The sequence below is a fragment of the Odontomachus brunneus genome, unplaced genomic scaffold (genome assembly GCF_010583005.1).
Source record: "Odontomachus brunneus isolate Ranch 3 - 2012 unplaced genomic scaffold, Obru_v1 Obru_scaffold_211, whole genome shotgun sequence".
NCBI classification, from domain to species: Eukaryota; Metazoa; Arthropoda; class Insecta; order Hymenoptera; family Formicidae; genus Odontomachus; species Odontomachus brunneus.
The window spans coordinates 162,995-188,720 of NW_022639661.1; the positions used below are offsets into that span (position 1 = coordinate 162,995).

The 25,726-nt window shown below is 31.8% G+C and overlaps 1 protein-coding gene across 1 annotated transcript in view; it reads right to left on the bottom strand.

Moving 5' to 3' along the window:
* The window catches only part of LOC116852283 (trichohyalin-like), a 64,061-nt gene extending 42,336 nt beyond the window's left edge, over nt 1-21,725 (bottom strand). Inside the window, exons 1-2 of the mRNA XM_032832478.1 lie at nt 21,543-21,725; nt 21,256-21,440 (exon numbers count right to left, since the gene is read on the bottom strand). Of these exons, the coding sequence (XP_032688369.1) occupies nt 21,256-21,440; nt 21,543-21,725 (368 nt within the window). The remainder of the gene's footprint in view (nt 1-21,255; nt 21,441-21,542) is intronic.
* Nucleotides 21,726-25,726: the final 4,001 nt, after the last annotated feature.

The following is a 25,726-nucleotide window of genomic DNA, read 5'->3' on the forward strand; positions in this document are numbered from 1 at the left end:
TATTGCGAATATCGCAAAACGGCACAGGACTTTCTTGCTCACCTCAATCCGTTCTACGTTCTCACCAAGGGTCATCATGGGACTTCGGGACACCCTGTATATCTGTGCCTATACGTACTTTTGACGTATACACTTTTAATTTTTAATTTTAAACGTTATTTTAATTTTAAACGTAATTTTAAATTTATAATTTTAAACGTTTTGTTATTAGCGGTTTTAAATAACCATAATTTTAAAATAAAAATATTTTTTGTTGTTATTATCCCTTGTTTTTCAATTACTGTGTTTTCTCCACAATGAGTACATACTTTTTTACTATTTGTCCAACTTGTAAAATTATATTCTATTAATTCTTGTAAAGTATGTGATTTTTCTAGTTTTTCTGGCAATTAAAGTAATAGAATATGATTTGACTGGATCTCTATATTCGTATAATTACATATTTTGCGTCGTGTTTTTACACATATATGATGTTCTATTATATTCTTTATATCATTTATATTGCTAATAAGATTTGTTATAAATTGACCAGCATCTTGTTTAATATTTTACCCTAACAGCACAGATATCCAGGGAACGTCCTGAGTACGTTCTGAGAACGTCCCAATATCCTCAGAACATCCTTGGAACGTTCTCAGAAGTTCTTGTGCTGTCTGGGTAGAGATATTAATCACCTGCTAATCTACTAATAAACATGTATTTTGAACTTAAGTATCTGATACATAACAGTCAATTAATCTTCTTATAACATTAGTATGTTCAAGATGAAATAATATTGATTTAAGAATAGAAGAATGAAACATATTGGATCGAAGCATTAGCATAGCACGATACTTTATCGTTGTTTTCTAACCCACGTATATTCCATAAATTAATTAGATAATTAGTAGTGTCAACTTGACATTCTTATTCTTACTTGACATTCGAATGCGTTGCTTAGGGACATTAATATTTGCAAGATCTGGTCTATACTTTTTTCGTAATCTATTGTATTCTATTATAACTAATTTATTTATAATTACAGACGAAGAGTCATAATTTATAAGATGTAATCCATTAAGCGTTGTTACTCTTGAAAGAGCGACATATATTTGTCCACAATTAAATACAGAATTTCCAGCTTCTACAACAGCATGTTTTAAACTCAATCTTTGACTTTTATGAATAATTATATCATAACTTATATATATTTCCAGCTTCTACAACAGCATGTTTTAAATTCAATCTTTGACTTTTATGAATAGTTATACCATAACTTAGACATATTGGAAATTTTCTTATAACAAATGCTCTATCCATTAGTTGAAATTTAACACTTATACGTTCTATCGTATGTTTAATTCCTGATGACAGCATTATTTTTATGTTTTCTATTTCGTCATTAGAACTTCGTATAATTGATGTTAATGTACCAGTTGTACCATTCATAAGACCTAAAGTAACATCAATATTTCTTCTAATCATTATACGAGTTTCTATTTTTATCTTTATAATTCTCGCTAATCCAGCCGTTCGAGAACTATCTTCATCATCTTTATTTAATATCTTTGATACTTTTTTTTTTAAGTATGTTGCACAATCTGTCACATCTTGAGCTATAAATTCTATTTCATTTGTAGAAATACGATTTAATTTAGTATTATTTAAAGTATCACATAATGCACAAGTTAGAAGTAAACATCCACTGGTAATGTTTCTAGATAACATACATAATTATACATAATTATACTACTATATAACTGTTTAATTATATAACTGTAATCACAATTATATAACTGTAATCGACCATCACAAGTAGTTTCTGTAAGATTTATTTCTCTATATTAAATGTAAAGGACAATAAGAGTTAAAACACAGGTCTAATAGTGCTATTAAAACTATTAAAAAAAAATAGTGACCCAATCTCACAATGAGAAGAAATTTATTAATCATCAAACAATCAAACGCGTTTCGGTCTAACTTCACAGACCATCTTCAGTGATTACAAATAAAAAACGAATTATATTTAAATGTCACAAACGTAAGGTCGCAATAATCGGTATAACAAAGGTTGTTGTTACAAAAGTTGTCGCTACAAAATTTGCTTACGCGAATCGGAAACACCAACGCAAATAAATACAAATAGTCATTAAGACAAAGAAACCTCTCCCTGGAAGACTGAAGATATTAGTCAGTAAATAACTTGTTGTAAGATTGGTCACTCCATCGCACGTAAATAAAATAATAAATAATAAATAAAATAATAAATAGCAGAGTTCCAGGGAGATGTTAAGCTAATAAACATGTACCTCCAAATGCATTTGGAGGTACACGTTTATTAGCTTAACATCTCCCTGGAACTCTATCTATTATTATGATAATTACACCACAGCACCTTAGTATGTGCGATAGAGTGACCAATCTTACAAGTTATTTACTGATTAATACTTTCGGTCTTCTAGGGAGAGGTTTCTTTGTCTTAATGACTATTTGTATTTATTTGCGTTGGTGTTTCCGATTCCCGTAAGAAAATTTTGTAGAGACAACTTTTGTAACAACAACCTTTGTTATACCGATTATTGCGACCTTACGTTTGTGACATTTAATTCGTTTTTTATTTGTAATATAATTCGTTTTTTATTTGTAATCACTGAAGATGGTCGTGAAGTTAGATCGAAACGCGTTTGATTGTTTGATGATTAATAAATTTCTTCTCATTGTGAGATTGGGTCATTATTTTTTTTTTAATAGTTTTAATAGCACTATTAGACCTGTTAGACTTAATGTCCTTTACATTTAATATTGATTATACTCAAAAAGAATTTTTTATTTCTTTTAATTTATTTTTCTTGTTTCTAAAACAGCTGTATCTGATTTTGTCACTATTCCTATTCTAATTCTTGATAATATATCTCGATACATGTTATCACCTTGTTGTCGCAACCTGCGAGTTCACATTATTACTAAGTTTTCTCCACAATAAGTACATACTTTTTCACTATTTTTCCAAGTTGTAAAATTGTATTGTATTAATTTTTGTGAAATATATGATTTTCCAAATTTTCTGGCAATTGAAGTAATAGAATATGATTTGATTGAATATCTATATTTGTAGCACATTTTACTATAAAATTTTTTTCGTGTAGTTATGTATCTTTTCCTCTAATATAATCTCGCAAGCTGCATTTCAATATTCACTGCCAATACTGAAACTCTATACGTATACGTGACATAAACTAGAGATAGATCTTCAGTACTGGCAGTGAATATCGGAACGCAATCGTAATCATTGAACTTTATTGATTTACAAATTTACGCTAGGCGAAAAGATACATGATCGATTTATCTTAATTTGAAGTTCATCATAACTGAATAAAGACCATAAATCTGCAGAGCCCATTGCACCAATATATTTCTCAATTTTTGCTGCCTACAATTCAATAAAGGATGGTTCCTCATGCACAGGAGGAAGTTGTAATAAATCTCCAAAAAGAAGTATATGTTTCTTACCAAACCATCCATTATCATAATCTCTAGTATTAAATATTTCTGCCAATCAAAGATATATGTACATTAAAGTAATGTTAGAAACCATTGAAATTTCATTAATAATTATTAAAGTAATGTTTTTAAGTTTATCACGTACAGTTTTACGTTACAGTAAGACAATATCAGAAAGTTGTTTGTATTTAGCAGTATAACCATGTTCTATTCCAATCACACTGATGTAATTGAATTTACACTTTTTTCAGCGTGCATAGAAAATTTTGTAGTGCATGTTAAAATTTCCTCTATATAGTGATGTATCTTTTCCTCTAATGTAAACTCACAGGCTACGTTCCAATATTTACTACCAGTACTGAAACTCTATACGTGTACGTGACATAAACTATAGATCTTCAATACTGATAGTAACTATCGGAACACAGTCGTAATCATTATTGAACTTTATTAAATTTATCTATGAAATTGATGATCAATGAAATGATTACGATTGCGTTCCGATATTCACTGCCAGTACTGAAGATCTATCTCTAATTTATGTCACGTATACGTATAGAGTTTCAGTATTGGCAGTGAATATTGAAATGCAGCTTGCGAGATTATATTAGAGGAAAAGATACATAACTACACGAAAAAAATTTTATAGTAAAATGTGCTACAAATATAGATATTCAATCAAATCATATTCTATTACTTCAATTGCCAGAAAATTTGGAAAATCATATACTTCACAAAAATTAATACAATACAATTTTACAACTTGGAAAAATAGTGAAAAATAGTGAAAATAGTATGTACTTATTGTGGAGAAAACTTAGTAATAATGTGAACTCGCAGGTTGCGTTCCAATATTCATTACCAGTACTGAAACTCTATACGTGTACATGACACAAACTATAGATCTTCAGTATTCGTAGCAAATATTGAAATGTAGTCGTAATTGTCATTGAACTTTTTAAATTTATCAATCAAATTATTTTATTTTATTTACGAGTTTACGCTAAACGAAAAGATACATGCTCGATTTAATATTTATTGCACACGTAATATGCGTCCATTCTAATTGGTGTAGTCAATATGGAAATCTTTATAATATTTTACCTACGAAAATCTTTTCTTTCTCGCCAATTAATTTTAAATTCAGTTTACATGTTTGCAATGCGGATCGCGGACATCACAAGCGCAGATTGATATAAAACTATAAGAAAATATACTTGAAATTGTAATTATAGCTTGATATGTACATCTAATAGTCGATCTAATAATCTAATAATCTAATAGTCGATCATAAATCTTTTCCTCTAATCTAGCGTAAATTCGTGAACATTCTTATTGCAGCCTATATATATTACAAACGCAATCTGACGGACAAACACGCGTCGCTTGTGTGCGTGCGTATACTTGTGATCTGGAGCTAAATCGCTTGGCGATGCAAATGCGGCTTGATGGACAAACTAATTCGCTTGTGTGCGTGTGTACGTGTGTCTGAAAAAAATGAGAATTTGTGCGAAAATAAAAAGGCTTTTTAGCGGGCGAGATTTCGAATCTCCTATTGCCTGCACCAATTTTAATCAAACTTGGTGCTAATTACGCGCGCGCTAAATATTATATAAGGAAACTTTCATTAGATTTTTGATTATAGTTTTCGTGCTTGAGATATTTGACTCGGAAGACCAATCGACCCAGAAATTCCAGATAAGCTTACGTCCAGATAAGCTTACAGCCACGGTTGCGTTGTTTTGTTCGATACGTACTCGGCGTCGTGCCGCGACCGCGGCGCTTGATTAGTGTTACGTACAAGTTGCAGGAATTTTTTCTGATAAATATTCATGCACTGAGAAAAAAGCGATTATCAAAATTACATTATTGGATTAACAAAATTACGTAAATATTTTATGCATATATCTCTAAATTTTCTTTTATTATATGAAATATTTAGACTAAATAGTTTATTTTTGTTGTTGTACTAAATAATATTATAAGAAAATCATAATTACTGCTTCGATTGCATATAGGGATAATACAAAACACTTAGGCTGGTATTCATAGTCGTTTCTTATATTTAAGATCGTCTTAAGTTCATCTTTAAGTGCTGTACGGATCATTTCATTGGCTATCGAGTTTCTGAATGTGATCTTAAGACTGTCTTAAATATAAGATCTAACTACGAATACCGGCTTTAATATCAGTTGAAGAAGTAGCGCAGCAACGCTAAGATGATATAGTAGAAATCTAGAGGTATCTAAAGTTCTCGAGTTCGCGTCCGACTAATACTGATTCTAATAGCACAGATATCCAAAGGACATATAGAGCATGTCCTGAAAATGTACTGGGCATGTTTCTACGTCCTCAGGACATCCCTAGGACACCTTGTATTGTTTTGATGATAAATTTTAAGTGTAAAAATAGTTAGAGAAAAAATAGAAGAGCTAAATTTTACTTAAAATCAACATAAACTGACTAGTTGAAAATTTATCATATAAATTATTTTGTTATTAATTGCTCGTTAATATAATGTTCCGTACAAAATTTCTATAATGTTAATGGAATGAATACTCAGATAGCACAAAGAGTTCAAAAAGAATTCAGTCGTATGTCACCAATTCTGAGTTCATTTTTAGATGCAAAAAGAATTCTTCAAAAATTCTTCAGTTCAGTGAAAAGAATTCTTCTTGTATCTAAAAATGAATTCAGAATTGATGACATACGACTGAATTCTTTTCGAACTCTCTGTACTATTAAGGTATTCCCTCATAGAAATATCATACTAAGAATCATTGATAATTACTTATTTTCAGTTTTTATTACAGTATTAAAAATACTGGATAATAAGTAATTATCAATGATTCTTAGTATGATATTTCTATAAGGGTTCATTCCATTAACGTTGCAGTAACCGGTAAATACGTACTTTAACTTACCCTCCAGCAATGACTTTCCTATTCACATATATTATACAACTCATCCTTCTGAGTAACATACGACAAGTCTTAGGCGTCGCTCGTTGTTTATTAAAAAGTTATTAACAAAAAAATTGCATAAAATGGATGTAATTTTTGGACATCGTATAAAAACATCATACAAAAACATCGAATTTGTAGGCTAGGAAGATATCTGCCACTACCCTGAGTAATATTCAAAAGGTTTTAACTAGCGCTCATTATTTATTAAAAAGTTATTCACAAAAAAAGATACATTAATATCAACACAGAGTATATTAAGTGTAATATGTAAGCGTGATTCTTTCTAGACGTTTAATTCTCATAGAGACACGCACCCATGCGGACGCGTGCGCGCGTGAATGCGTGCGAAAAATATTTTTGTCACACCAATTCATCAATAAAGTATTTGTTCATATGTTTCATGTATTTTCCTTTAAAAAAAGCAAAGAATCGTGTGTTATATTGAGAAATTTATACAAATGCATGTTGAAAATTTAGAAGTCGTATGTTACATTCAGTTGCACCTCACACACACACTGCTCGCCTGTACGCGCGCTCGCCAGCCTGTCCGGATGTGTGTTTCTATTATATTTGAAATTTTATAAATAGAATGATATTTTTCTCACACGTTAATTTATGCAGTGTCGCAAAATTATATGGATCATTGTTAAATCATCCAAATATAATAGGAACATATGCACACACAGCGAGCCCACCCGGACGGACGGGCGAGCGCGCAAGCGGGCGAGCAGTGTGTGTGTGTGTATGTGTGTGTGTGTGTGTGTGTGTGTGTGTGTGTGCGTATGTATGTGTGTGTGCGTATGTATGTGTGTGTACAATGTGCGTATACAACTGAACGTAACACATTGTTGCGAGTTACATAATCTAACTTAACTTAAACTAACCTAAACTGTTACGTTATGTTACTCGCAACAATGTGTTACGTTCAGTTGCATATGTACGCACACACACACACACATACACTGCTCGCCCGCTCAGGCGCTCGCCCGCCTGCCCAGGCCGACTCGCGGTATGGGTGTATGTTCCTATTAAATTTCAAATTTTATAAGTAGAGTGTAATTCTATTACATTCTGCGTGTATATGATGTGTTTCTATCTACAAACTGAAACAATTCTATGTACACGGTGTCAGAGAAGTTTATATTCTATGTGATTTCTTTTGTTAATAATTTTTTAACAAAAAATAAGCGACAGCTACAAAGGTACGTTCAGAAAGGTGGATTCAGGTCACTCAGGAAGGTGGTCTCTAGTATATATGTAAATAGAAAAGTCATTGCTGAAGTCAGTGCATATTAACCTTGTTTATTTTAAAATTTAATTTTGCTAAGTTTAAAGATATAACATATGTAAAATATGTGAGAAAGGAAAAAGATGGAAATACCAAAGATATGTTTTTATTTAATTATATTTCCTTTTTGTAACATTATATTTTGAATAAATAAATATTATTCAACCATTAAACGCATTAATGAGTTGTTTGTTATCAAATATTATCATATGTTATGCAACATATTATATAACTTCCAATAGGTATGTCGCTTTTGACGCACATTTTCTTTGAATTCCATTTTCGTGTATTTTACAAAAACATATTTTGTTTTAAATCTAGAAACAACCCTTATAGAAATATCATACTAAAAATCATTGATAATTACTTATTATCCAATATTTTTAATACTGAAAATAAGTAATTATCAATGACTCTTAGTATGATATTTCTATAAGGGAATTTTAGTAAAAATATAATATTATCTGAGAGGGTAATATAATATTATTGGAAGGGGGTACTTCCAACTACATGTATGTATATTTACATTTATATTTTGAGCTTTACATTAAAACGTAACCTTTAAAAACAAAGTGCCCTTATAGAAATATCATACTAAGAATCATTGATAATTACTTATTATCCAGTATTTTTAATATTGATAAGTAATTATCAATGATTCTTAGTATGATATTTCTATAAGGGTGGTATGTCGCTTTTGGCTTTTACTCTACTGATGTTAATCAAATACGAAATTTAATCTTTTAAATTTGAATTAGGGCATTTTCCTTGCCAAAAGTTTTATTATAGAAAGTTGAAAAATAGCAAATGAAACCCAGCAAACACAGAACATAACTGTGATATAACACAGGAGTAACATGTAATATAACTGCTGTTATACATTATTAATATTGAGGTTACTTAATTTCCTTTATAACTTCGATATAACTATATTATAAAACTGTTATGTTATTATGTTATTTATTGGTTAAGTTACATCAACAATATAACAGCAACATAACTTTAATATAACATGTTATATAAGAAATCTAATGTTTGCATTAAATTTCAGTTGTGCAATATTTTTATACACAAATGTAAAATTATATTTTAGGTGTTTCTCGTATATAAAATGTGATATTTTAATATATGCAAGGATCGCTATCACGATATTGTAAAACTAAAGTTCTTACAAAGAGTCTAATCATAACCTTACTCTGTCAAAGTATTGTGAGAGAGAAAGAAGGAATATTCTCTCTTTTGCGAGTTGTAGGTTAAAATTTGATTACTGATACAACATTGTATCAATATTAATCATATTGTGATTGTCGTGTCAAACATTTACCAACAAATATGTCATAACATTTTTTGAACGATATAAGAATATATTGTAAATATTATCTATCAAGAGAGAGATATCATTACGGCGCATCAGCATCACCAGTTCCCTGACGATCATTGAAGTTAAGCATTGAACAACATGATCTAAAAATGGGTGCCCGCCTGACATAGGATCGAAACCACGCGAGTTTCACGAATAATTGAAATAATACGGAATATAAAATGTCAGTTTTTTTTTTAATTATTTAGACAAAATAATCATACATTATCACTTATCTGAACCATACTAATGAATAAATCGTTGGAATTCAACAAAAAAATATATGTGTTAATTTGCTAACAAATAACATATAACTTTTATATAACTTTTTAGTCACATGTTACTTTTATGTTATGCTCACGTTATATAACTGTAACATATGTGAGTAGGAAATTATAACGAACATCTATATAACCTACTACATACATGTTATATTGCATGTTACATTCCGTTTCATTACGGCAATGTAACTGTTATATATCTGTGTTTACTGGGAACTAATAAACTATTGAGAAAGTGAACAATAACTTTTTAAATAAAAGATATGTTAGCCATCATTTATATCAGTTTCCACTAGGTTTACTACACGTTTGAAGCAGATATTCAAATTTTTTGTATTTGAAACACTTTTGTCACCGATTATATCTCACAAGGGGATTGCACGTACCTGATATCATGGATTTTGATGAATTTTTTGGGGGTTATTCTACAACACTAATGTACATCCCTTATAGAAATATCATACTAAGAATCATTGATAATTACTTATTTTCAAGTATTTTTAATACTGAAAATAAGTAATTATCAATGATTCTTAGTATGATATTTCTATAAGGGTATCTATGCAATAGGATTTTTGTCAACACCTCTTTGTTTCGGAGAAAAAAATTACGAGCGCCTTATAGTCCAAGTATGTGACGAAGATCTCAAGTGCTTTAGTAGCCGCAGTGGTTAAGATGCGATGTATGAACTTTTTGGCTCGGGTTCAATCTCTGGGCCATCCAAATTTTTTTGTTTTACTGTTGTTTTTTTTCATTCAAATTGTAGGACAAGGATACAATAAACACAAAAGTACGAAAAAGAAATATATTAATATAATATTATATTAGGAATATATAATATAATATGATTATAAATGACAAAACATTAACATATGTTATAAGAAAAGTTTCCAAGTTTATTTTCCTTCACCTACACTTTTACAATATTTGGGATGATATTTATCGTAGAAATACAAAATAAAGCGGTTGTTTGCATCGGGCGCACCTAATAAATGTCATTTTTATTGACAACCGCATTTTTCTTTTTTTATGTCTGCAGGTGAACAAATTTTTCGAACATTGAAAAAATCTTCTTTTTGTCTATCAGTTTTGAAGCGTACCACGCATATTGCAACATATTTTTGAAAATCGGCGAAGACATTTGGTAGTGTATCAAAGAATTAATTTTAATCTCGTCTTCTCGGGAAGCTATTTCCCGTTATTGCTCCAGTAGGTACGTTGCATTTTGCATATTTGAAATGAATTGTTTTACCTGTCGATAAAAATACCGTCACACGGTTGGCATAACGGTGTGCATTTCGGTGGAATAACTTTTAATGTGCACGTTGGTTCATCATCTTTGTCTCTGAATATTTCGTCGTACAAAGCGTTATTTGTTTATCTTCCCCCCAGTATTAACACAAATTTGTTTTCCGCATAGGATTTGATGATCGTATCAAGAAATTGTTCGAACAAAGCAGTTGTTAATTTGCCAGATTTGGAGCATGTAACTACAACGTTGTCATACTCACGTTCCAATTCCTTAACATGTTGCAAAACTCGAGGCCCAAATGTTCCGCTGGGTTCTCGGGTACAAACAAATACAGCCGATAATAATTCGCCTGACGCAATAATTGAATACTATGCTGTATAGGAGTGTGTCACTTTATATCTGTTACTACAAGCTGGACAATTTTTTCGCCTTTGTGAGATAGAGTTCTCTTTATAACCGCTCTATACTCGCAGCCGGTTTGGTCGGTGTTAATTAAAAATTTTTAGTAGAATTTCTTCAACAATTTCGCAGTTTGTTTTTAAAAAATCTCTGCTAATTTTATGGTTTTCTCCAGTGATGTTCGATCTTTTGCAGATATGTATTTCGTAACCTTCCGTTGACGAATCCTATAACTGTTTTTAAATTTTTCCACTCAACGTGAAGATGCTGTAGATTCCAAATCACTGAATTGCATCGATGCAGCTAACGCCCACTGCTGCAATGTCCTCGTTGTCACAGATTCGTTTTTCTCTCTCGCTTCAACAAATCGTGCATATGTCCATTTATTGATCATATCATATTTGTCTGCTTGTGTTCCTTCTTTCTCAATGTTTCAGTTATCCCTTATGTCGCAACGAAAGCACATCGTATTTTTTGAGTGTTGCAACACTCCATCGTGGATGCTGTCGAGCCAAATTTATTCTTCGTATTTTTTCTTCCATGGTAATGCGATTATGGGCATAACATGCTTGCTTCTCTTGAGGAACATACTCTCCGTCAGCATTAGTGGTAGAAGATGATGATTGTTCCTTCTCACTTTCATCGGATGCAAATGGGATAGAATCGGGAATGTCGACTTCCCTTTCCAAAAAAACTTCTATTTCATCGTCGACAAAATAAAAGTCGCCCAGAATATCGATAATAGCATCGACAATTTGCGTGCAGATCAGTTGTGCCCTCGAAATTGTTTTTGGTTTATTATCCATAAGCCTCATCTTGACCAATGAATTTACAAATATTAAAAAAGATATTTACATCCGTATATTGATAAATAAAGGTAAGATCTTATTTTATCACTGTAAACGATTAAAATGTTTGGTTCACGACTATGACTCGCACATTTTCAATTTCGTTGCTTTAAACCGGACGATCTTGCAGAACTTCGGTTTTAAGCGTTACCTAACGGTTATTTACGCTTACAAAATAATGTTTGACAAAAAAAATCGTTATAAATAAATTACAACAAAAGCTCAGCTAAAAGATATTTAGAAAAATATTATTAAAACAACCTTATTCAGATCAATTGTACTCTCGCAAATACTGTATTGAAAAATACAAGACAATTTTATGCTCTCTACAAAAGTAATGATATCAAGAGGTTCACGCCAAGTACGGATGATTAATAATTTCAGTTTTTACTTTTATAAACATATGGTTTTGGCTATATATTTATAAATTAAATATATTATTAATATATTAGTGGTATATTATTAAATAAAAAATAATATAATTAGAGAAATACAATATGTTGAAAAAATTATAATAACTTACTTAATAATGAAAAAAATTATAACTTACACAAAAAGCACTTGGCATCCCTTTTTTTAATATTACATCAAAAATCAGTATAATATTTTGATAATTATTAAAATAAGAGAACTGTTTGCCTTTAAAAAATTATTTCCGACGTTTATACAGTCTGTTTAATTTAATAAATCACGAGTCGGTAAATCACTAATCGTAATATATATCTCCTTTTTTCTTTTTCATCTTTTTATTATCACCTTATCATATTTATTTTTCTTCTAATTGTTCTAATTGTTCTTCTACTATTTTTCTTTATTTTATCTATATTTATTGCATTTAGTTCTCTTTCTTTGTTTGCCTCCCTCCCTCTCTCTCCCCCTTCCTCTCCTTCACCCTTTCCCCCCTCTCTCTCTCTCTCTCTCTCTCTCTCTCTTTCTCTCTCTCTCACACACACAATCTCATTTTATTATTCATAAAAAAAGTACGTTGTTACCGTTACATTTTATTATTAGACAGAAAGGAACAGTGTTATAAAGAGAGAAAGGAAGAGATTGTGTGTGAGAGAGAGAGAGAGAGAGAGTGGGGAGAAAGGGTAAAGGAGAGGAAGGGGGAGGGAGGCAAACAAAGAAAGAGAACTAAATGCAATAAATATTGAACAATTAGAAGAAAAATAGTAAGAAAAATAAATACGGTGATAATAAAAAGAAAAAAAGGAGATATATCTCGTATTACGATTAGTGATTTACCGACTCGTGATTTATTAAATTAAACAGACTGTATAAACGTCGGAAATAATTTTTCTTGCTTCTGACATCATTAAACAAGGACAGTCTTAGCGAGTTATCATAATATAACACGGTTGGCCGCGAGTTGCTTTGCGTTAGCATTTGGCTTCGCGACACTCCCGTATCGCTTGATATGTGCTAATCGGGACACTCCCGCTGTCCCCTCATTTAGAGAAACATAGTCAACTACATAGAAACATAGCCAACTTTCTGTATGGAGACGATAACGATCCCGCCGTCCCACCATCTAACGGAGAAACATAGTAAACTGACCATTTTCCCATTTTACTATCTTGTATCTCTCTATTTCTATCTTCTTGCTTCGTTTCTATTTTCTGTTCCTTACATACATAAAATGATACACGTGATCAATTCAGCACATTTGTAAAAATGTCCGGATGATTTCTTTTAACGCAAACAACAAATATAAATTTTGCTACGTTAATTTTATAGTTGTTTATTGATTGTTCGTGTTGAAGGAAAGCGTTCAAACATTTTTACAAGTGAGCTTAATTGATCATGAGGGTCTTTTTGTGTATATGTTTTTAATCTCCTTGTATATCGTTATATAAAATTGGAATACGATTTCTTGCTTCTGACATCATTAAACAAGGACAGTCTTAGCGAGTTATTATAATATAACACGGTCGGCAGCGAGTTGCTTTGCGTTAGCATTTGGCTTCACGACACTCCCGTATCGCTTGATATGTGCTAATCGGGGCACTCCCGCTGTCCCCCCATTTAGAGAAACATAGTCAACTGACACTTTCTGTATGGAGACGATAACGATCCCGCCGTCCCACCATCTAACGGAGAAACATAGTCAACTGACATTTTCTGTATGGAGACGATGACGACGACGACGTTTCTTACATAAATTCCTGATTTCTGACTTTGAGCTAAGATATCTCAGCTTTTAGAGCACATAGAGAAAAAGTAAAGACAGTTTTATGAAGTAATGTAAACCCAAGGAATTGATTAAACCTATCCGGAACCTCATCCGTTCAGCCGTTATAGTCGAACGCGAAATCTTGCCTGTGTTCAACTAAGCTCGTTGCGTAAATATACACGGTCGGCCGCGAGTTGCTTCGCGCTTGCACTTGACTTCGCGACATTCCCGTGTTGCTGATTCCTTTTTCGTACTTTTATCTTTATTATATCTTTGTCATACAATTTGAATGAAAAAAAAGCAACAATAAAACGAAAAGAAATTGGATGGCCTGGGGATTAAACCCGAATCAAAAAGTTCACACATCGCGCCTTAACCACTGCGGCTACTGAAGCACTTGAGATCTTCGTCACACGCTTGGCATATAAAGCGTTCGTAAATTTTTTTTCTCTAAAACGAAGAGATGTTGACAAAAATCCTTTTGCACAGAATGTACATTAGTATTGTAGAATAATTTAAAAAAATTTATCAAAATCCGTGGCATCAGGTACGTGCGGTTCCCTTATGCGGCCTACATTTTTAACCACTTCACTGACATTGACGCACATTTGCGTCAAATAAAGGATGAACCAAAATTGGTATTGACGTACTAATGCTCAAATCATTAAATTTTTTTCCCGTTAGCAAAATTTTTATCAAACTCAGTACTCAGGGGTTTTTGGGACTGCTGATTTCAAATCTGAACTCTAAATTTGAAAATCCAAAATGGCGGATTCAATATGGCGGACCAAAATGCGAAAAGTGACTTGATTTATGAAACTTGGTATTCAGGAGTTTTGGGAATCGCTACTTTCGAATATAAGGTTAGTTTTCTCAAATTTAAGATGGTGGACCCAATATGGCGGACCAAATGGGAAAATGACTTGATTTGGATGAAACTCGGTACTCGGGGGTTTTTGGGGTTACTGATTTAGAATCTTAGCTCAAAATTTCGAAATTCAAGATTGTGGATTCAATATGGCGGATCAAAATGCGAAAAGTGACCTGATTTGGATGAAACTCGGTACTTGGGGATTTTTAGGGTCGCTGATTTTGAATCTGAGATTATTTTTGTTAACCACTTCATTGGCAGAGGAAATCAGCATAAACTGACCCAAAAATGGCAAGATCAAAATGCTGTTTGATTTTTATAAAAGTCAGTACTAAAGTATTTTTCAAACCGCTGAATTACAAATTTGTGATCAAAATTTGAAAGTTTAAATTGACAGATCTAATGTGGTGACTAAAAGTCCTTCTTTATCTGATTGACTAAATAATCTGAATGGATTTCACAAACTAACTTTTATAACCTTGATTCTATAGATTTCATAAATAAACTATCTCGTTAGAGATAGACAGAACTAAGTTTGACAGAACTAAGTTTGACAGAACTAAGTTTTCCAATAAATCATCTAATGGGATATATTGACTAACTTACCAACTCAAAATTGCAAACATTAGTTTCATTCAAGGATGTGAACCACCGTATATCGTTACTCTCGTGCCAAAGTGGCCTTGTATTATAACAATAACAAAATTTGAATAATATGAAACTGAAATTATTTAGGACATAGAAAAATGGGAGCCTTGAATTTGACAAAACTAGTCTCAAATTCGAAATCAGCGACCTTAAAAACCCCCAAATACTGAGTTTCATCCAAATTAAGTCACTTTTCGTATTTTGGTCGCTATATTGCATCCGCCGTCTTGAATTTCGAAGTTTTAAGCTAAGATTCAAAAGCAGCAACCCCAAAAACTCCCGAATAGCAGATTTCATCAAAATTAAGTCACATTTCATTAAGTCATTTTGGTCCGCCATATTGAATCCGCCATTTTAAATTTTCAAATTTAGTGTTCAGAATCGAAACCAGCAACCCAAAAATCTTTGGATACTGAGTTTGATGAAAATCTTGCTAACGGGAAAAAAATAAAATGATGTGCACATTAGTGCGTCAATGCCATTCTTAGTACATCTTTTATTTGACACAAAAGTGCGTCAATGTCAGCGAAGTGATTAAATTTTAAAATTTTGATCTCAAATTAGTATTCAACGACTCGAAAAGTGCTTTAATATTGATTTTTAAAAATCAAACAGCATTTTGTTTTTGCCATTTTTGGTCAGTTGATGTTGGTTTTCTCTGCCAGCAAAGTGGTTAAAGTAGATTCTAACATTATATAAGCGAATGTTTCAATCGGTTAGAATGAATACCCGGGAAAAAAAGTTCAGATAAAAACCAGATATGGATTTTGTCAAGATTTGATCAAATCTTTCAGATATAATTAGATATAATGTTATATATAATTCAGATCTGATTATTATTCTTCCCATTTATGCTTAGATATAATCAGATACAAGGATAACTGGATTCAGTTAATAGAATTTTTAAAATATATATTATATATCTAAGAAGTACCTTCGTCGTTTCTTAAGACATTAGAAAACGGCCTATGTCATACGAAAAAGCTTCATTAGCAACTGTTTGTACTGCTTTTCAAGTCGTTTATACCTTGAGGGATTCAAAAGGACAGTACTTTCAAAGTACGTAAAAAGGTTAAGACGTATCTTTATTGTCTGTAGAGATATCTAAAAATATTGTTCGGAAGAGCTTTGCTAATACTCATTTGTACCTTTTTTAAAATTATTTTTTTTGAAACTTCAAGGCTTTCAGTAGTATAGCATTTTCAAGTACAAGTTATAATAGTAAGTTACATTATCTTTGAGATATTCAAATATTCTTTTTGATATTCAAGTCATTTTTTTCGAATCTGTTATTATAAATTTTTGTTCAGGGAATTTTTCCTATGGTGAATCACGAAAGATTATATTATAAAAACCCAAGTAGGAATCGTATACGTTTCGTCAGCACGGAAAAATGGCCCGATATTGGGTCGATACCCGAAAGCAGATGTCTGGTTTTGGTACTGGTTCAATATTAGGTCTAATATAAAAAAGCTGTATTATTGGTACTGGCTCCGTACTAAGATTACTGGATAAATACTGGATAATCGTACTGTACATGTACTGTGGCGTTACTGAGAAGTGTTTGTCGTTTTCGGTACTGGCCCAGTATTAAAAAAGCTATATTATTGGTACTGGCTCTGTTCGTAGAATCAGTACTGAATACGTAAGTAAGAATCGTATACAATCTGCCAATAAAGGATATTGGGCCAGTGTTGTATCGGTATAAAAAAACGAACGATACGAATTTCCTTTATGGGAAAATGGAAGAGATTACTAACGCTAAATCTAGATAGCTCAGTGATAGGAACGCTTGCTTGACAAACGGAAGATTCGAGTTCGATTCTAGCCATCGCCTGAAGATTTCTTCCTCATATGACTATTAAAAATAGATATGTATAGGTACAAAGGAGAGCAGCCCGACCATGGTCTGATCTTTCTTTCCGTACTATATAGTTGCGATATTAAGAATTGTACAAATAATAAAAATTACTAGGAATCGATACTGGCTCAGTACTGGGAATAGATACTTCCCCAGTGTTAGAAATCAGTATTTTTTTATACTGGTGTAGTACTAATTTTCGTTACTGTGACAGTACTATTTCCCGATACTGGCTCTTTTATATCATCCCAGTATCATAATATTAAACCCGTACTGGCATCTGCTACTATACCAGATTTATTTACATAAATCGATACTGGGCCACTTTGATGCCAATAATAAATTCCTACTTGGGAATTAATGTTAAACAAGATATACGTTATTCGGTCAGATAACGAGAGATTATATCTCTGTATGTATGTACATGTGTGTGAATAGTGTGTGTGTATGTGTATGTGTGTGTGCGCGCACATGCGCATGTGTATGTGTGTGTATAAACAACAAAAATATGTACCAGGTGTAGAAGTATGAAACCGGAATTCCCCTATAAATGGTGCCAGCGTTCAGTTTAGTGACCGTAAGACCGCTACTGCCGCGCTATTATATTCTCCTAACAGCTGACGAATATTGTCAACAAACATAACCCCAACTTTCATTCTCTAGTATATTTTTGTATAACCTTAAACATGTCACGTTTCGAGCCTACTAACTATGATTTGCGGACAGCATTGATTTTCTGTTATCATTTAAAGAAAACTGCTGCAGAATCACATCGAATGCTTGTCGAAGCTTACGGTGAATATGCTCTTGGTAAATCTCAGTGTTTCGAGTGGTTTAAAAAATTCAAAAGTGGTGATTTTGACGTGAGGAACGAAGAACTATGAACTATGAACTATGAACTATGAACTGCTGAAACCTGGTCAAACCGTCAATACTAATCGCTACCAACAACAAATGATCGATTTAAATCGAACATTGACTAAAAAACGACCAGAATATGCAAAAAGGCAACACAATGTCATTTTGCTCCATGATAATGCCCCATCACATACAGCAAAACGGGTCAAGGAAACGATCGAGTCGTTCAGTTGGGAATTACTACCGCATGCGGCTTATTCTCCAGACTTGGCTCCGTCCGATTATCACCTGTTCGCATCGCTAGGACACGCTCTCGCTAACCAACGCTTCGATTCGTATGAAAATGTGGAAAAATGGCTAGATAACTGGTTCGCTTCAAAAGATGAAAAGTTTTTTTGGCACGGCATTCATATACTGCCAGAGAGGTGGGAAAAATATGTTCAAAACAGTGGAAATTATTTTGAATAAAGTATTATTTATCACTTTCGAACAACAGACGTCTTATTTGTATAAAAAAATTCCGGTTTCATACTTCTACACCTGGTATTAACCTTTTGACGTATATTGAATGTGTTATATTTCCGAACGCTTCGATATACAAACGATTTAAAAAGCAGTAACAAATAGGTATTAATAAAACTCTTTTAAATAACATTAGCCGTTTTCAAATATCTCAAGAAAATAGCAAAGTTATTTCTTAGACATATTTTAAAAATTCTGTACTTCCAGAACCCTTGAGATACAAGCGATTTTAAAACTATTAGGTGGTAAACTTAATTCCTGCCGTTTTCTCGTCTCCAAAATTAATTTGTTTCGAAGGAAAGATGAATGAATATCTTAGTGAAAATTATTTCTTCTATTTTCTACTACTTTTTCCTATTTCTTCGGCAACAGGACAATCTCACGACAATAGAACGCGGTGTTTTTCGAGGCGATCCATTCATCTATTCATTTTTGGACTTCTTCGTAACTGGAGAAGTGTGTGTCCGTAAGTGCGTGTTACATCGACCGAAAGATATGGTAATCCGACGGTGCCATGTCTGGAGATTATGCTGGATGTGGGAAGACTTCCTATTCAAGCTGTAGAAGTATCTGCTTCTCGCTTTTCGCAACATGCGGTCAAGCGATATAATGCAAAAGAATGACTTTGTGTCGATTGCTGACTACGGATAGTATTTTTTCGCATCAACTCGTCACTCAATCGACATAATTGCTGTTGATTAGCTGTAACGGTTTCATTTGGACGTAAGAGCTCGTAATACAACATATCTTCCTGGTCCCAAATGCAAAACAAGTTTTTATGACCATGAATATTCCTCTTCGGCGTTAAAGTAGATGATTGGTCCACTGAGGTCCATCCATCCTCCGCTTGGGATTATCAAAATAAATCCATTTTTTATCGCCAGTCACGATACGTCACAAAAAATTTTTTTCTTTGCCTGGCAAGCAAAGAAGTTGCGATAGACAAACAATTCAAAATGACATTTTCTGACAACTCATGTGATACCCATATCCCTTTCTTATAAATTTTTTCCATAACATGCAAGCGTTCTAAGACGGCCATTGGAATAACATTTAACGCTTTCGATAACTTTAAAAACGTTTGAGCTAGATCCTCATTGAACAATTCTTGCTTGATATCTTAAAATTTTTTGAACTGTCCGGAATGTTCTTTGTCTCTCATGTCAAAATCAACGCTTCGAAAGCGTTCAAACCAAACTCTACATATTCTTTCCGATCGAGTTTCATCACCATATACTTCGGATAATAAGCGGTGCTTTTCAGCTGCTGTTTTCTTGAGGTCGAAGTAGTGAAGAAGCACCTTTTGGAAAAACAGCTTATCGCGGTTTATTTTTAATCAATTGGAAAATCTCTTTGGCGTCGAGAAGTCTAACTTGTGAAAACTGAATTGCTTTCAGCAATGTCTAAACTATATAAAACATGCGACGAAACCGTCGAAACTCGCCATTGTTTGAGCCGGCACACAATGTGCCAAAAAGTATATTTGGTGGACAATTCTACCTACATCACAAATCTGCACCGATTTTGATAAAACTTTTTTTAAAATGCTCGTGAATAGTTCTATTATAATGTCTCACTGCCAAAAATTTGAAAAAAGTAAATATAACCCTACAAAATAACCCCAAACTTTATTACCTGTTATCCCTAATTAGTTCAAACCTCATAACACCATGGTCCGAAACTCCATCACTCCAAATCTTATAGTCTCATAACTCCTAAATTTGATTACTCACGAGTTAAAATCCCCATAACTCTAAATCCCATAAACTGTTAACCTCGTTATGGGATTATGGAGCTTTTAACTCGTGGATAATCAGGTTTAGAAGTTATGGGACTATAAGATTTGAAGATAGAGTTTCAGCCCATGGTGTGATGAAGTTAGAGGTAATTAGGGGTAACAGGTAATGGAGTTTGGGGTTATGTTTACTTTTTTCAAATTTTTGGCAGTGAGACATTATAGTAGAACTATTCACGAGTATTTTAAAAAGAGTTTCATCAAAATCGACGCAAATTTGACGTAGGCAGAATTTTGTCCACCAAATATGCTTTTTGGCACACTGTGCGGCACCTTCTACTAGCGAGCGGCAGGAATTAAGTTTACTACCTAATAATTCCAATAGGTACGGACGATAATCTTTCGAGTGGCATTATTCAAATTAGAATATCTTTTAATCGAGTGCTGGTTATTTTTTAACTTTTTTATATTTTATTAACTCTTAAAGTATAAAAACAAAACGAAGGACAGTACAAACAAAAACAAATAAAGTATAAATAAAATAAAGTATAAATGATCGTTATCATTATTTCTTTTTATTTCTTTTTTGTTAAAATCGGATCGCGGGTTCACACTAATATCTATATTGGTATATCAATATTCCCTCTATAGACGTATTAAGCTTTTATATATAGAATAGTTGTATTAATATTCTTATAAAAATTAGTACTTACTGTCTCCTCAAATCCATTCTATAATTTCTTATCTGTCTCGCTTGCTCTTCAGCTTCTTGCTTTTTTTGCTTCTTGTATCTTATAACATTCGTCTTAATAAAATCAGCATATGCTACATCTTGTTCTTTATCTATATTTTTAATAATCTTCTGGAACTTCACTTGGGCCTCCAGTTCTCTGAAACACTGATGCGATTCCGAAATGAAGTAAAACATTTTGAATTTAATTTTATACTGCTGGAAAATATGTCGAACAAGATTATAAACATTCTTTTTATAAGAAAATACCTCGGAGGTGAGGAAAGCACTATTAATTCGTCGGCATAAGGGCTTCTTTTGCAGTAATAATATTCTTGCCTGCTTCACCACCTTTGCGCATTCTGTTGCTTTCTTCTCAGTCATTACTTTGACAAAGATTTTTCGCTCTTCTTCAGCCTTTGCTTTTTCTGACAATAATTCTTGTTTCTGCATTGCATTACTCTGTTATCAAATTATTCTACTTCAGTAATATTATCGATTGGCAGAAATAAATTTTGCGAACTAATTAAATATTTTAATTATTTGAATTATGTAAAGATTAGGTATATTTTATTCTCATTATTTTAAATGTGTATATTTTTGGATCTTTGAACTAAGACATAGATAACGTAGGGTCCTGGCTGACTGACTTATTCTAAATATGTTGAATGTCCTAAGACATTCTTCATGTATTTTGAATACATTCAAGATGATTCTGAGATGTATAGTGTTACTTTGGAATCCACAATAAGATATCCTTACATAATCTTGTTCTATTTGATCAAATTACAGAATTTATTACATAAAAAATAAATAAATGTACTTTTAACTTATTGTCCCAGCTTTTACTTTTCTCACAAGTGGCTTTTTTCAATGCTACTAGCATTGCAGATTTTTTTTCTCGTTGCTCCATTATTCTATATTTTTCTGTTGTACAGTTTATTAAACGTTGAAAAGCACTGCTTGGCACTATCAATACCAAAGTTTTTTCAGATGCCTACAAAAGTACATTGAAATTTTCAATAGAATAATTGGTACATATAAAATTCATTTTTATAAGTAGTCTAGAATCCCAAATATCAAACCGATAACTGATAAAATAGAATGATTAAATAATTTTGAGATTATGTCTGTTTTAGTACTAATTAACCTTATAACTAATTATGTTATTTTCCTCAAATATTTGAAAAAAGTTGTATTGAAAGATATTATATATGATACGATAATGGCCAGTACTTTTTAATTTTCCTCTTTAATCCCATTCTCCAATTCTGCGATTTGTTTCTTTAATAATTTATATAAGTTAAGTATAATAAGTTAAACATAATAAAGTCACTATAAAAATGACTTACTTTTGCATTTTCAAGTGTCTGTCCTGGTCTAAAAAGATATGTTGAACGCATTTCTGCACGAATATCCATCACCATTGTTCGCACCATTTTATAGCGAAAAACTTGTAAATAGAATATAAAAGGACTTGATTTAAGTAAAGTAAGATATTCTACTTATTTCCTTGCAATTCATTGCAAGGAATACTCACAATGTAATATGTAAGAAATTTCTCGCAGAGCGTGACAGTTGACATGGAAACCAAACAAAAGCGATCAATGCGCTTTATGGCTTCAAAGATTTTGAGTAGTTTGTAGACACGAATTAAAGAAATTTTTATAAAGAAATTATAAGACATACATTTTTTAACTTTCTAGTATATTTTTATTATGTTTTTAGAAAATTACATAATTTTTTTTATTCTTAAAGTTCTCATATTGACTGACAAGGAACATTCGCGAAATATGTGTCTCCGATTTCGGAAAAAAAACTTTTTAGACAAAAGTTATTTAAGATAAAAGTTTTTTATAAAAAATAAAATGGACTAAAAAGTTTCTTTCTATCTCCAATAGTTATAGATTGAGCAAAAAGGGCATGAAACTTTGAAGAGTAGTTTCATCCTTTAAACTTGAGTCATTGCCGATAAAAAATATATGGGTCTCTTATTTTTGGCCATTCTATAAATATGCCAAGTTTCATCGAAATCAGAGACACATACTTCGCGAATGTTCCTTGTGAGTTAGAGGATGCAACGTAACACTCCTGTGTCCTGCATAATATAGCCGTCGTCTCTTGTAGTAATCTGAAACCAAAAAAAATAAGATTCTTATTTTATACGAATATGGCTCTCGTCTAAATTAGGATTAGACTAAATCAAAATGGAAATATAGAAACAAATTGTGAAACCGTAATGTGTGTGTGTGTGTATACAGGGTGTTCTAGACTCGCCTCAGCAACGTTCATGGGAACGTAGAATAGATTGAGGTGAACATAAAAGTTTCATATCATTTTTTACAATATTTGTGGTAGATCTCGAGATATTAATTAAAAAAGATTACTGAATGATCACGAGCAATATGGATGAGCTATAGTAATGATGTGTGTGCTGTCGTGTGCTTATGTATTAGGCACTCTTTGACGAGATAATATTAATACATTTCCAGGATGGAAATTAAAGACTCTAATTGATTGATTCTCTTGTTATGCATTATGCAAAAGTTTGTGCTCGGGCCGTTTTAGTTTCGAATGAAGAAGCCCTACCCTTATAGAAATATCATACTAAGAATCATTGATAATTACTTATTTTCAGTATTAAAAATACTGGATAATAAGTAATTATCAATGATTCTTAGTATGATATTTCTATAAGGGTAGAGATTTGATGAGAAAAAATATTCCAGTGCAAAGCCAGAAGTCACAAATACGATAAACACAAATATGGTAAAGTGAATATGATAAATGTTAATACGATAAAGGCGAATACGATAAACGCGAGTACTATAAAAACGAGTACTATAAAATATGAGTACTATAAAAGAGAATGCAATAAACGATAATACTATAAACGCAAATACGGTAAAAATAAATATGGTAAACATTAATATAATAAAGATGATTAGAGTAAACGGAAATAAAGTAAAAGCGAATACAGTAAAGACAAATAGATAAGTGTGAATATGATAAAGTGAATATGATACGCGAATATTTGTAAAAAAAAGATGTGATATCCATACAAATCTACTTTTTTTATTAAAAAAAGTAAAAAAGTTCATACGCCCACACGAATAAAATTATACAAAAATTGATACTTCTATAAAAAAGAAATGCTTTACATGTAAAATAAAACATTTAGAAATATTATTAAATATTTGAATTTCTATTTTCCGCAAAAGGGATAATACCAGGTACCAGTTAGGCAAAATGTAAATAATTCACGTGCTTCCTTACATGAATAAAATCATATAAAAACATACAAGAAACACTTCCGTATCCGGGTCACAATAGGGTATATTGAAATTTACAAATTGATACAAAATATACTGATACAAATATATTGATACATATTGATACAAAATATCATTTAGAAAATATATTTAAATTAATATAAATATATATATAATTATATATACAGTGTGTCCCATAAGTTTGGCAACGGCAAGAAAACTCGGCGGGGGAGCATTTTAGAGAAAAATGTTTCCAATAAAAGTTGTAAGGCTTAAAAAGTCGCATTTAATGACAGTAGTTATTTGACCTAAGATGACGTCGCCAAGGTCAGGACAAGGTCAACTTTGCTTTTTTAGATAGAAATACATATTTTTTATTACGGCATTTTATTCTACGTGAAAAAGCAAACAACTTTCGTTTGAAAAAATTTTTTATACTCTATTTTCTAAGATATTTACGTAAATATCTACAAAATTATTGGTTTCAATAATTTTTTACTTGAATTCTATCAACTTTACCGAAAAATATCAAGAGATAAAAATTATTTATTTTGTTCTCATAGAGCTCTGAGAATTTTTTCAGAATTTTATATTAATTTTTTAGTACTGCATTTTCTTGCATTTTCTTGAAGTACTAAAAAGTTAACACAAAATTCTGAAAAAATTCTCAGAGCTCTTTGAAAACAAAATAAGCAATTTTTATCTCTTAATATTTTTCGGTAAAGTTAATAGAATTCAAGTAAAAAATTATTGAAACCAATAATTTTGTAGATATTTACGTAAATATCTTAGAAAATAGAGGTCGTATAAAAAATTTTTTCAAGCAAAAGTTGTTTGCTTTTTTACGTAGAATAAAATCCCGTAATAAAAAATATGTATTTCTATTTAAAAAAGCAAAGTTGACCTTGTCCTGACCTTGGCGACGTCATCTTAGGTCAAATAACTACTGTCATTAAATGCGACTCTTTAAGCCTTACAAGTTTTATTGGAAACATTTTTCTCTAAAATGTTCCCCCGCCGAGTTTTCTTGCCGTTGTCGAACTTATGGGACACACTGTATATAAAATTCCCACATAACATTAGAATATGCGTAGCATATTCTATAAATATTTATGTACCAGGTATGTAAATATGAAACCGGAATTTTTGTATAGAAAATACACGTTTATTGTATGAAAATGA